The 12,496-nt window shown below is 45.9% G+C and overlaps 1 protein-coding gene across 1 annotated transcript in view; it reads left to right on the top strand.

Moving 5' to 3' along the window:
• The window catches only part of LOC142558501 (uncharacterized), a 157,551-nt gene extending 146,098 nt beyond the window's left edge, over nt 1–11,453 (top strand). Inside the window, exons 15-19 of the mRNA XM_075670628.1 lie at nt 2,424–2,548; nt 3,809–4,077; nt 5,900–5,969; nt 7,743–8,466; nt 9,731–11,453. Coding sequence (XP_075526743.1) covers nt 2,424–2,548; nt 3,809–4,077; nt 5,900–5,969; nt 7,743–8,466; nt 9,731–10,255 — 1,713 coding nt within the window. The 3' untranslated portion in view covers nt 10,256–11,453. The remainder of the gene's footprint in view (nt 1–2,423; nt 2,549–3,808; nt 4,078–5,899; nt 5,970–7,742; nt 8,467–9,730) is intronic.
• The last annotated feature ends 1,043 nt before the right edge of the window (nt 11,454–12,496 follow it).

Below are 12,496 nucleotides of genomic sequence, written 5' to 3'. Positions count from 1 at the left end.
GGCGACAGCGTCATGGGAGCGTGGCGCCGAAGCCGTTCTTAAATGCATGTTTCGGCAAGTGCCAGGATTAATCACCTAGAGTAATGAAGTTAGAAGAAGGGCCGTCTGATTTATCACTGTCAGTCCCTGAATTTTTGCGTAGCTATATTTTTTTGCACATGACGTAACGCTCGCAATTATAGTTTCAGGTTCCCCGCAAATCTATTTTAAAAAATACCGCAACGCCGGAGACGACGACAGCAACAGTAACGCTGGTAGTCACATGTCACGACACGTTGTTCACATAGGGTTGGTAATATCGAACGAATGATTAATCCATTAATCGATTGAATGTATTCCGCGAAACGATTAATCTGCATCGGTATCCACCTATGATTTTAATCACCGACTTAATCGATCGGGCCTGTTCGATTAATCGTTTTCGAGAGTTTTGAGAGGAGTGGAGCAAAAATTTAAAATCGTACTGTAATGACGGCGGTGACTGTGTGGTTGTGGTAGAGTGACTGTCGACCGTTTTTTCCGAGTCCCGAGTGATGCCGAGCCGATGGCTTCCCCTCTCTTTCTCCACACGCCACCAGGCCGCCCGAAGCCGGAGGCTTGAAACGTCCTCGCAATATAAGTCATATCTTATCATATCAATCATATCAGTCATATCGATGCAGTCGTTGATCGTCGTGCCACTCTAAGTCCAATAAAACATGGCACAGCATGCACGCAGGCACGGAGCCTGTATTTGGCATAGCCATGGAGTTTATGTCGATTCTAGCCAATTTATAACTTCCGAGCGTCTATTGTGACATGCTGGTTGTGCGGCCATTAAAAAAAAACAAAAACATGTCGGTAGTTTCACCCAAGCATCCCAGCCAATTCACATTCCTTCGCTCTGTAGAAAAGAGTGCGTGTTTTAAAATCTCAAGCAAGCAATTTTCTTTTCCATGTGCATGTTGTCATTTCTTCCACAGTATAGTGGAACTTCACTTTCGATAGAATAAGCGCCAAAACTGACGGCACACAAGAAGAAATACAGACAGGACAAGGCGCTACTTTAGTAGCGCCTTGTTCTGTCTGTATTTCTTCTTGTGTGCCGTCAATTTTGGCGCTTATTCTATCGAAAGCTATGCACCAACTAGCCCCACAACGTGTTTTACTGGAACTTCATCTTTACCTATTACCATCTTTTTTACTTCTTGTTTAACTGTACTGTATAACAGGGATTCAGTATTGGCCTGTATCTTACTTAATTCTTCTCCAAATGCCATTTATAACATATGTTGTTTATCTTGACGTAATAGTTCTGTGGAAACACGCAAGGTGGACAGAGGTAATTACTAAAAGGAAAGTGAGGCATTCACTCAAACATAGCTAAGTGCTACAAAGGAAACCCATACGGGTTCTTCGAAGGAAAGCTTCGCGGTTCAAGAAAAATTCATCCTGGTTTCTTCAACCGCGAATCTTTTCTTTCGCGGAACCCGTATGGCTTTCTTTTGTAGCACTTAGCTACGTTTGAGTGAATGCCTCGTTTTCCCTTTATCGTTTATTTTTTTGAAAGCCACTAGTGCGAACTATATTTAGTCTTTAACAAATGAAATATTAGTATTTATCAAAAGTTTATACACTTGTATTTCTAACTTGATTTCACCTCTCAAACATTAACGTAAGGTATTACAAAAGTAGATAGGTGTGTTCTAACTTTCCTAAAAGCGCCTGGCAAAATTTGGATTAAACAATTAATCGACAAAAATATGCATAGAAAGCGATTAATCGATTAAAGGCTGAAATGGTGAATGATTAATCGTTAACGGAATAAAGAAATTAATCGGCCATCCCTAGTTCTTCAACAACGACGTGCTAGAAACGTTATTCTTTGTATTGCTGTCTCTGCATGGGGGTTATCGTCGAAGAAAAGAAAAGATAAGAGTACTGCATGTTGAAGTTTAGGTGGTACACCCACAGGTCAGAGAATATGACAGGTCGTGGCAATAGTCGCTCTGTGTCTATTGGTCAGACTCTGCGCCGCATGATGGCGCCACTAACGCTGCTGCTGGTAACCCTGCATTTCACACATGGCAAGGCGAATGCGGACTGGCTAAAATTCTCCAATAGGAAGAACCTGCTGCATAATTTGCAATGCGGTCGCTGTTCATGGTGTGAATAAGCTCAGAAGCACATCACAATGCTTGGCAGTCCTTGTGCACTTAAATATGTCAGGGCTCAAATATACTGTACAATATATGTCGTACCTAACGATTGAAGTAGTTCCGTAGTTCCAGGGGTAATATGTCGTACATATGAGTGTCGCGATCTCTCAAGTTCGACTTGAAATAGAATGACCACTAAAGGTTCACGTGCATATTGGAACATTTTTGCGAGCCATGTGCTGTTTTCATCTCGTGGATAACTGCGCAATGCCGATGTCTCACTAGGACCCTCTTCCGGGAAAGACCACGGCGCGCCACCACTACCGGATTCTTTCGCTCATATCCTACGTAGGGTGCATCATGTCGGTCGTCGGGTTGTTCTTCACGATATTGACCTACGCTCTTTTCAGGTGAGCCACTAACGCTGGACGCCTAATCGCATATTTGATTGACGCATGTTCTGCTATTGTTGGCAATGCCGTTCATGTTGTTCTTATGTGGACAAAGTCATCTGGAGCAATTCATTCAGGGGTGATCCTAAGATTCGGAATGAATGCCATTCAAATACAGTGTGAGTGGCTGTCGTGTAGTTGGCCACAACTCAAAGATGATAAGGTGGGTTGAGCACGTAACCATCTTGACCGTTGGAACTCAAGTAAATACAGGGAGTTCAGTACACAAAACAAAACAAAAAGAGATTCAAAAGGGGAATTGGAGTGGTTGTTTTTTACTGAATATCGCGGACAGAACTATGTACAGGACAAGACAGTTTCGCTGTACAGTGCACTGTGTCGTGACGGCTGTGCAAACCTGAAAATTCTGCAAACGACCTATATAATAATACTATAGGGAACTTGCTGCAACTTTAGAATAATATAAAGTCACACTTGTATTCATGTCAACTTTGCAATTCTATAAAACAAGCACCAATTCGCCGGCATCTATTGGCAATTACCCGCGCAATGAATTGAGCTTACAATTAATATTCAACTAGATATCCTGCGCTATGGAAAGCGATGCAAAATTATCTGGGGCACCAATGAATTTTAGCCTTAGTTTGAGGGAAATATTGCCTCAAAATTCAGGCTTCCATTAAGGTTAAGCACACACTGTCTTCAACTTCAGAATTGCGACATGTTCCCCGAGGTATGTATTGAAAATGTACAATGAGGTAAGTATCCGTAAATTAAGTAGTGGCATAGTTTGCGGTTTACTAGCGTCTGTAGGCGTCATTAACGCTTTGCTTGAAAATTTCACCGCTTTAGCTCTAGAGCCGCGTTTTCGATGACTACTCAATCACCCGGGGCCGAATACACAAATCAATAATACGCGTAAACACTGTTTGAGACAGTGCGGCCGAATTCACTAATCATGACTGGCTGCCTGCCGTCTTCTTTTACGAACACTTGTGGCATCAGAACATTCCGGCATACAGAGAGAGAGAGAGAGAGAGAGAGAGAGAGAGAGAGAGAGAGAGAGGAAGGACAGGACAGGCAGGGAGGTCAACCATACTAGCACCCGGTTTGCTACCCTACACTGGGGTTGGGGGAAAAGAGAATAAAAAGAGGGAAAAAGGGAGAGAGTAAGCACGGAGTGCGTGTGGGAGGATGCACAGGGGACACTATACAAACAGAACTCGCTGTGTTGCCGACGCTCTTCCTTTCCGACAGGTGCCTGAACAAGGACCGGTCCGGCAAGATCCTGCTCAACCTGTGCTCGGCGATGCTCTTCCTGAACGTCTCCTTCCTGCTGGGCTCGCTGCACGAGCGATTCCCCAGGCTCGAACTGTGCCTCGGAGCGGCCGTGGCCACGCACTACTTCCTGCTCGCCTGCCTCGCCTGGATGGGCGTCGAGGCGTCCAACATGTACCAGATGCTGGTGCACGTGTTCGCCACGCCAGAGACCTGTTTCATGCTCAAGCGCGTCCTCCTCGCCTGGGGTGAGCGATCACAGATCTATAGTATTACACATCCCCACCCGAAAACTATACAGCTAGTAAAACAATACGAAGGCATTAAAAGGGGACGAGCTCGGCCTAATGAGGGGTGAAGATTGACGCAATGCCGGGAGGAGGGAGGTTGAGCCTACCGGCGGCAAGTTCTCTGTTCGTCCACCTACGTTTCCTCTTCCCTGTTTAAAATCTACGTTTAAATCTACAGTGAGTTTTATACTCGTCTTTCCTGGCTTCCTTGTCTCTTGTGTTCATACTGTCGTGACAAACTTTAAATCGGAGCGCTCTGTTTTCCTTTCCTCATCTGTACGCCATGTGATCACGGCTTACGTGACTATGAAATTGTAGCCCATCCCATCAGTATTACTTGTCCCTGCCATAGCCTAAATTGTGTTTCCCTTTGCAATGGCCACTATTTATTAGGCTTACAGAAAGGGTACATGGGGGGGAGGGGTGTTTGTTAGTACTTGACACTGAAATTTCACCACGTAAAGTAAACAATAGCGGGAAGGAGACAACACATCCTGAGTGCTGTATCTTGTGACCTCTTTTACGTGCTAGTCTTCTTTCCTCTTGCCTCGCCGGAATGTCAACATGACGCCGCCAATTGTTGTTACCCTCGTCTCCGAAAGCGAAGTTCCCATTGTCGAATTTATTCCAGGGGCTGAGTATCACTTAAAGTATAAGGCTCGGTCAAGGATACGTTTGCCTTATTAAAGCTTTAACTCGGGCGAGTTGGTTCGTACTTGGATAAAAACGCAGCTCGGATCAAACAAGGACAAGAATAAATGCAAAGCTACGTCACAAGCGCTTGTGATGCGGCTTTGTGTTTTTTCTTGTAGTTGTGTGCACTCACGCTGTGTTTTTATCTGACTTTACCACAGTGTTTTCCGACGTAGTCTATACCGTGTGTCTCTCGTAACCACAACAATAGAAAAATATGCAAATACCATGCAGCTGCACAGAACCAAGGTAATGTCGCTTGGAGCAAGTCACTATTTTTTCGTATTTCGTCGAATGACATAATTAATTATCATTATTGCATAAACTTCTCAAATATTGGATTCAGAGCTAAAGTGTCAATGAAAAAATTGTGAATCATCGTGAAAAATTTCAGATCCGGCTTTCTCTTGTTCAATGCGCTGTACATAAAAGTTGCTTCCAACCTGAAAAAAAGCTTGCGAAACACTATAAAGTGTGCATTTGTTACGCAGCAAAACACCGCTTTGTGTATTGTGGCAAACAGCATTACCTTGGTTCGGTCCAGACGCGTGGTACCTGCAAATATTTTTTTTTAAATATTGCCCAAGTTGCGTGGAGCACATATCATATGATTGGGTGATATATCTCTCGGCTTCGCCATTCTAGTGGAAAGTAATGTAGCTTGCAACACCTGCCGCACGAGGTATCCTACTCAATGTCTTGTATGTTGATTTATGTTGAGGGTTTATGCATCCAAGCAAGCTATTTTGGTTCCTGACTAAATGTGCCAAAATATTCATGCTAGCAAACTCCAACACAGAGCCTTCACAAAAGCATTTATATGACGATTACGTTTCCATGAGATGTTTTTCCATACCTCGTGCGGAAGCCACCGTGAGAATTGAGAGGAAATGGCGCAAAATGGCGCTCTAGTCACGCACTAACCGGCCCAAATGCTTACGCCTCTGCAGGTCATCAAGAGAATCACGTTTACATTGGTCTTGAAGAATATAACAGCTCTATATGCAAACGTAGTTCAATATTTGGGTCCACATGGACCTATATTTCTTTAAGTACCACTGCTTATAAATGTCATCTTGAATTCCAGGAATACCGGCTGTGATTGTTGGAACATGTCTGGCCATAGACTTGGAGCCTTATAAGGATCAAGACGACTAGTAAGTTGACGCATACCCAGGTTAATCTGCAGATGTTAAAAACATGTACTTGAGACTTACGGAAAGCGGTGACAATTATTCTTTACTGGCGAGAACAAATGTACAGACACTAAAGACGCACCGTTCCATCTTAAAGGCAAGTTGCAACCGCGAGATAATTCTGAATCTCAGCTACTTATGCATCTCTTAATGCAAACTATTGTATACCTCAACGTGCACCCTAGAAGCACGCAATGAAAATTTCGCAGCTGCTGTCTTTCAATGTAACTAGCTATCCTAAGTTGAATTCTATTTAAGACAGTCCTAGTACTTTCTGAGAGAGAACAATTTCGCTCTCCCTGTGGCCGACCAGCATCGAGATCAGGCAAGGCGTTCCCTTTTCGAACGTTGGCTTGCGCTCTCGCGATTCGTCGGCGCCGCGCATTAGTCAGCGGTCGTCTGATCGTCGAAGCGGGAGTGCCACTTGATCGCTGCCTACTCCGTGACGTAGGAGGCAAAGCGAATGTTCAGAAAGTCAGACACCTGTTGGGATCTCGCCACAGAGGGAGCAATCTCGGCCAGGGGTTTCGAAAGCTCTTGAAGAGGTAGTCAGACGTGGAGACAAGCGACTACTTTCGTATATGAAGGTGTTGGTGGCGGCAAGCTATGGTTCTTGCTAGAGAGTGCGAGAGCTATTATAAATGCTACTTCTGAACCCTGTTAAAGCCATCCGCACTTTTTGTTTCTATGGTCTGCTCTGAGTTTCGAGCTTAAGCAGGGTAAGACGGTGAGTGATTCGAGTTGTCCTAAGTGTGCTTAAGCACTGACAACAGCATTCACGCAAGTGCGGTTGCGTCGTGCCAGCACATCACGTGATCACACTCAGTCACCCAGAGTAAGCTCGGACAATATATTGCTCGTAGAGTGTGTCAAGAATCCTTGCGTGATTTATCGTTTTTTTAAACTCTATTCAAGGCTATATTCGATCAACACAAAGGGACTGAGCTTTCGAGAAGACATGCCAGTCATTTAAATGAGAATTTTTCTCTTGAATGTCGTATCATTTGTCCATCGCCTTGCGATTTATATAGACATCCTGTACGGTCGTCTGCTTTCTTTAGTTTGGAGTATCTTTAGATCCAAGCGCTTATTACGCTCATGTTTTTTAGCCCGTTTAATAAAACAAAACATCGGATAGACGACCGATGTAACAACCTAATACCTTCGTCTAACGACGTCCGAAAATCCTGAGAGTTCGTGCAGTAAACATAAAGCTTTTTATAAAACACAAACCATCTCCCTATAGAATAAGTTTGAGATATGACATGACACACTTTTCGTCGTGCACAGATCTGCACTCCTAACACACTCAATCAGCTAATTTTTACCACAGAAGTTTTTGCAAAGCTGAACGTAGCTCTATTGGGATTGATGCAAGTCAGGGGCTATCGTCAAAAATTAACTGTACTGCCACTTTCATTCCTTCTCCAAAAGTGTTGCAGATTTCTCTTCTCAAAACACAAGTCTATCGCAAAAGCCAGAATCATCAGTCCACAATATTTCACCACGTCAATGCAAAATCGTTGTTTACAATGCAGACGTAGCAAAAAAAAAAAATTCGCTGCAGTAACAAATATACCCGGCTACGCTGCGCTAATCACTAGTAACCTACATTAGCATACTTTTTTACAACACATTACCTACAAGCGCAAGAGTGACGTTAACTAGATACATAAGTAGTTCAATGAAAAAGGTTTTCAATCCATCTATTCTGTTTCTTTTTTGTTATTCTAGTTGCGTGATATCACCCAGAAACCCATTCATCTACTACATCGCGTTCCTGGGAATTTCCTGCTTCATACTCTTCGTCAACTTGCTCGTCTTCATCATGGTGACGCGGGTGCTGTTCAAGCCGCGCATGGCCGAAGCGAACGCTAAGGCCGCCGACCACAACTCGTGCTCGGGCTCCAGCCCCGCCGCCGCCGCCGCCAACCCACCTATCACCGTGGCGCAAGTTCGCGGAGCCTTCACCGTCATGACTCTGCTGGGCGTCACTTGGATATTCGGTGTGTTCGCCGTGGGCGAAGCCAAGACCGCGTTCCAGTACGCCTTCTGCGTCTGCAACTCGATGCAGGGCTTCCTCATCTTCGTGGTGAGGGTGCTGCAGTACCCGGAGGCACGCGCGTCCTGGGCCCAACTCGTCACCACGGGGACGTTCAAGAAGCACCGCGGTGGTGCGGTGCCCGCGGGTTCCTGGTGCGCCAACTCGGATCCCAAGCAGAACAGCCATTCGTCCATGGTGCGGGTGACGTCCTGCAGCACGGACAGCACGAGCACCGTGGTCTTCAACAGCAATATCTGGAACAAGGGTGGCGGTGGAGCAGCAGTAGGTGGCAGGGACCACCACACGATACTGCCCCGTTTCTCGGGCGTCCGAAGGTTGCTCAAGAACTCGAACGTGCAGAAGGACGACAAGAGCGTAGCAACACTCCCTAAGAAGTTAAAGTCCTCGCACAAGGTGAATAATTAGTGCTTTGTGGTAGCTTAATGCTTGCGATAGCGTGCAATACAGCCATCAGCAACTTCGTCGATGACGCAATGAATCTCATTGGTCGTGAAATTACTTCATTTAATGTTTCCTGTTAAGAGTTATGCCGTGACGCTGCCCAGGTCACACTTGCAGGTGCAATAGTGGGAGTGTTATTCCAGTAGGACTGATTTTCAGCCCCAACACCCCCACTCTCCCCTGCACCACCAATTTAGGTTCATAGACAGTGCCTTATAACGCACCTGTTTTCCGCTTTACGTCTTGCCCACAACAGTGGAAGACGGCAAGAGTTATTTTAATACTGAAACCCGGGAAATTGGAAAACTTACGGCCAATTACCTTAACTTCATGCGTGGGGAAATTGATGGAGCATGTTGTCCAGACCAGACTGATGGGCTTCATGGAGCAGGGCGATCTGTGGCTACATGAGATGGTCGGGTTCCGACCTCACTTGCGTACGCAGGACTTCATGCCCCAAATCAAACATGATATAATAGACTCAAGGTGTAAAGATGCAAAAGCATTTCTGGGACTGGATCTCACGAAGGCTTTTGACAACGTAAAGCATGAGGCGGTCCTGGAAGGGCTGAACAAGATTAATGTAGGTACCAGGACATATCGATACATCAGGGACTTCCTGATGGGAAGAACTGCCTGCATGAGGTTTCAAACTCTGTAATCCCCCACAATTGCGTTAGGAAGTAAGGGTACGCCCCAGGGATCAGTGCTGTCTCCCCTACTCTTCAACGTGGCTATGAGAGAACTCCCTGAGCAATTGGTAAAGCTCGAGGGAATAAAATTTAGTATATATGCGGATGATATCACCCTCTGGGTCAACCTGGGAAGTGATTCAGCCGTCGAAAGCCTGCTCCAGGCCGCCACCGACATCATAGTCGATTACGCGGCCAAGAGAGGCCTAGCATGCTCGCCGCAGAAATCAGAATTGTTTATATACAATCCGAAACACTTAAAGTACAATATACCAATATATGTCGCGTACAATATACCAACAGTCATCCGGCATGCACGTTGTCTTCAATATTTGTAATTTTGCGACGTTTACTTATGCACAAAATTTTTGATAGAACAGCTTGTCATGGGCTTAGTCCAAACAGAGCGTTTAAATTTATTTTTGGGGAGAGAGCATGCTGCTCTTTGAAGCCTAACGTTTTTTTTTCTTTTCTTCCTTGAAGAAATAACATTCGTTTGTCACACTCTCGTTTCTGCACTGCAGGTGGTCACTGACGAGACTGACTCCAAGGAGAATCACAAGGAATTTTACTCCTCTGAACATCAAGTCACATCTGTGGTTCCAGATCTCTACTCAGGCCAAGAGCGGGAAATTATAAAGACCAGCAGCGTGAAGGCCTCTGATCTTCTGAATCATTTCAACGATCAGTCGCGCAACATGACCACGACCATGGGCCTGGGGAGCGAGCAGAAGGCACACATCTTGTTCGCCTACGCCGGTGGTGAGACCACTCCTATTCGAATCAACGGCATTGTGCAGTCACCAATGGACAAGCCCAAGCTGGAATCGTTCAGCACGTTTCAGAGGCCATCGCCTGTGCCAACGAGCACGCCGAACCTTCCCGAACTGCCCCCTTTCTGGAACCTGCCTCAGGAGGCGGCGACATTTGTGGCAGAATCTTCCCAAACTGTTGGTTCGGACCGTGGGCCTATTCGGAGCTCCCTGAAGAGTACTGAAGAGACATCGTTCTCAATAGCGAATGGAGGCAGCGTTACGATAGCGTCCTGAGGGCCTAAATATCCGCAGGTGGCTACTGTGTGCCCCTTTTCCAATTGAGTCCCTGGGTGACAAACTGCCAGTGTTTTAGCATTCCGCAGACGAGCCGATACCTTGCCGCTCATTAATTTTGGGCTTATGCGATGGGGCCTCAGTTCAACAGTAACATAAACTTTCCCGCGATGCCCCTCGTCTCGTCCGAGAATCAAAGAGAGGCCAAAGCATTGTCATCTTTTAGTTCGTGAGAACAATCACCGTCTGTGAGCGGCGACCACATGGAACTCTTTTCGAGCACACTGTCGGTAACGGATCGCTGGGCGCGAATGCGTTCATTCCCCGTCACACGATAAGGGCACTGTTATCGAGTCAGAAGTTAGTGCCATGGGGCAACCGTTTTCAGCGATGACAAGGTGCAATACTTGTAAGCCGAATCGCAAGTCATCTTGGGGTGTGACTTAAACGGGGCGACGTCGTGTAAATTCACGCCGCAAATGTGTCGAAAGTGCGGCCGGTGTAGTTGCCGCTGAAGCCCTAATGTAGGTGGTGGAGCAGAACACGTGATGAAGAGGCGACGATGGCGCGTCCACTGTGCACAGTACAAGGACTTGGAACAGCATTCTCAACTAGAATTGTTGGCCTTCGCATGTGGTGGTGTCTTGTGGAGATTAGTGAGCACGACGCCATGAGAGCGAGAGACCAGGAACTCGAGGGCGTCAACTTGTTATTTGTTCTTGTTGTTACGCCTTGCCCTTGAACGTTCAGCCATAACCTTGGCCAAAAGAAGAAGGAAAAAAAAAAGCGCTGCGGCCTTGCCAGTCTTGACATTTTGCTGCCGTGGTTTGTTGCTGACTTACTAGTCCCATTTAATCGTTTTTGAAAGAAAAAACTGTTTCCAAATGTCCTAGGTGTGCGATAAGTCAACGTGTATGAAATGAACTGCCAGTGAGAATGTGCTGGTGCTCTATTTTGCCGTCGTCATCACCGCTCATACTTGTTTATTTGCTGGTTTCACTATGGCAGGCGGATGAAGGCTCAAGAGTGCCGTCTCGCCTGAGTTAAAATCCAATTTGCCGGTGTTTGAAGAGCTCAGCACCAAAACGAGTCAGCAAATTTCTTCCCTGCTCTCTTCTTCTCTCATTCTCTGTTCTTCAGGACGTTACAACGTTCGTTTTTCGAGTGTTATTTTTCACTGCCATGTAATGCTAACATTGAGCATTGCTGTGCAGAGAACAAAAAAAAAAGCAAAAATGATGGCCGAGCGACCTGTAATTGTGCTCTTGCGCATGTCTCAACAGGCGTCTGATCGTCGGAACGCCTCAGCAAGGCAAAAAGTGGTGTCTTTCGCACTATACACAAAATATTTCACCTGCGAAGGTTGATTTAGAAGAGTTACTACTGCTATTCAAATGTATTTATTTCAAAGATTTAATCCCCCCTTTCATGTTGTGAGGCTCGAATTTGTCGAAAGCAGCATTCAAGCGCAATTATTGGGAAGATAAAGTGGCCTATATAGTAATAAAAAATAATCTGTGTTTAAATATTTGAGCCGATGCTGCTTTCTGATAAAGCTTCTTCGCTGCCTTGAAATTTATTGAAACGCTCCACTACCCTCCCCCCCCCCCCCCCCACTTGAGTTTCTTTGCAGACATATACCGAAGATGTAATGGAAACGTGTCTGACTGTTATCTTTAGATAAGATCAGCGGCTAGCGCGTTTCGGCGCTCAATTTGGACTCACGTGGAAAGGAATTGCTGACCCACTTGGCAGACACAGCGTCATGTGACCTAGGACTCGCGAAGCGCGTACTGCAGAACATCAGCGCAGACTACAGCGGCTAGCTTCGCGATTCCGTCTTGTTAAGACTGGCCGCGCTCGATAAGAATAGGTTCGCTATACAATCAGTCGCGTACGTTAGTATGTCGTATGTATTGTGTTGCAAGCGTTGAGGGAGAGCACATGCATCGTACCGCACGGATGCTGATCAGTTCAAAGTTAGCCATATATTCCACCCCGAAGTTGGTATCGCCAAAGGGCAAGCCTCAAGGCGGTGCGTCAGGCGAGTCGGCATTCTTGTGGGTCTTCCTCGCTCCTCGGGACCTTTTGATTGTGGCCTCACGGTAAGAGTGCTGCTTTTACATTCATGTTTACCTGCTATGTCCATCTTTGTACAAATACCTGTGCTGCATCTAATCTACCACAACACATGCGCATCTACATTTCGAAAGTTCCTTAACGTCAGTGCAGACACCATCG

The sequence above is a fragment of the Dermacentor variabilis genome, chromosome 9 (genome assembly GCF_050947875.1).
Source record: "Dermacentor variabilis isolate Ectoservices chromosome 9, ASM5094787v1, whole genome shotgun sequence".
Taxonomy (NCBI): domain Eukaryota; kingdom Metazoa; phylum Arthropoda; class Arachnida; order Ixodida; family Ixodidae; genus Dermacentor; species Dermacentor variabilis.
This window is presented reverse-complemented; position numbering and strand designations above follow the sequence as displayed.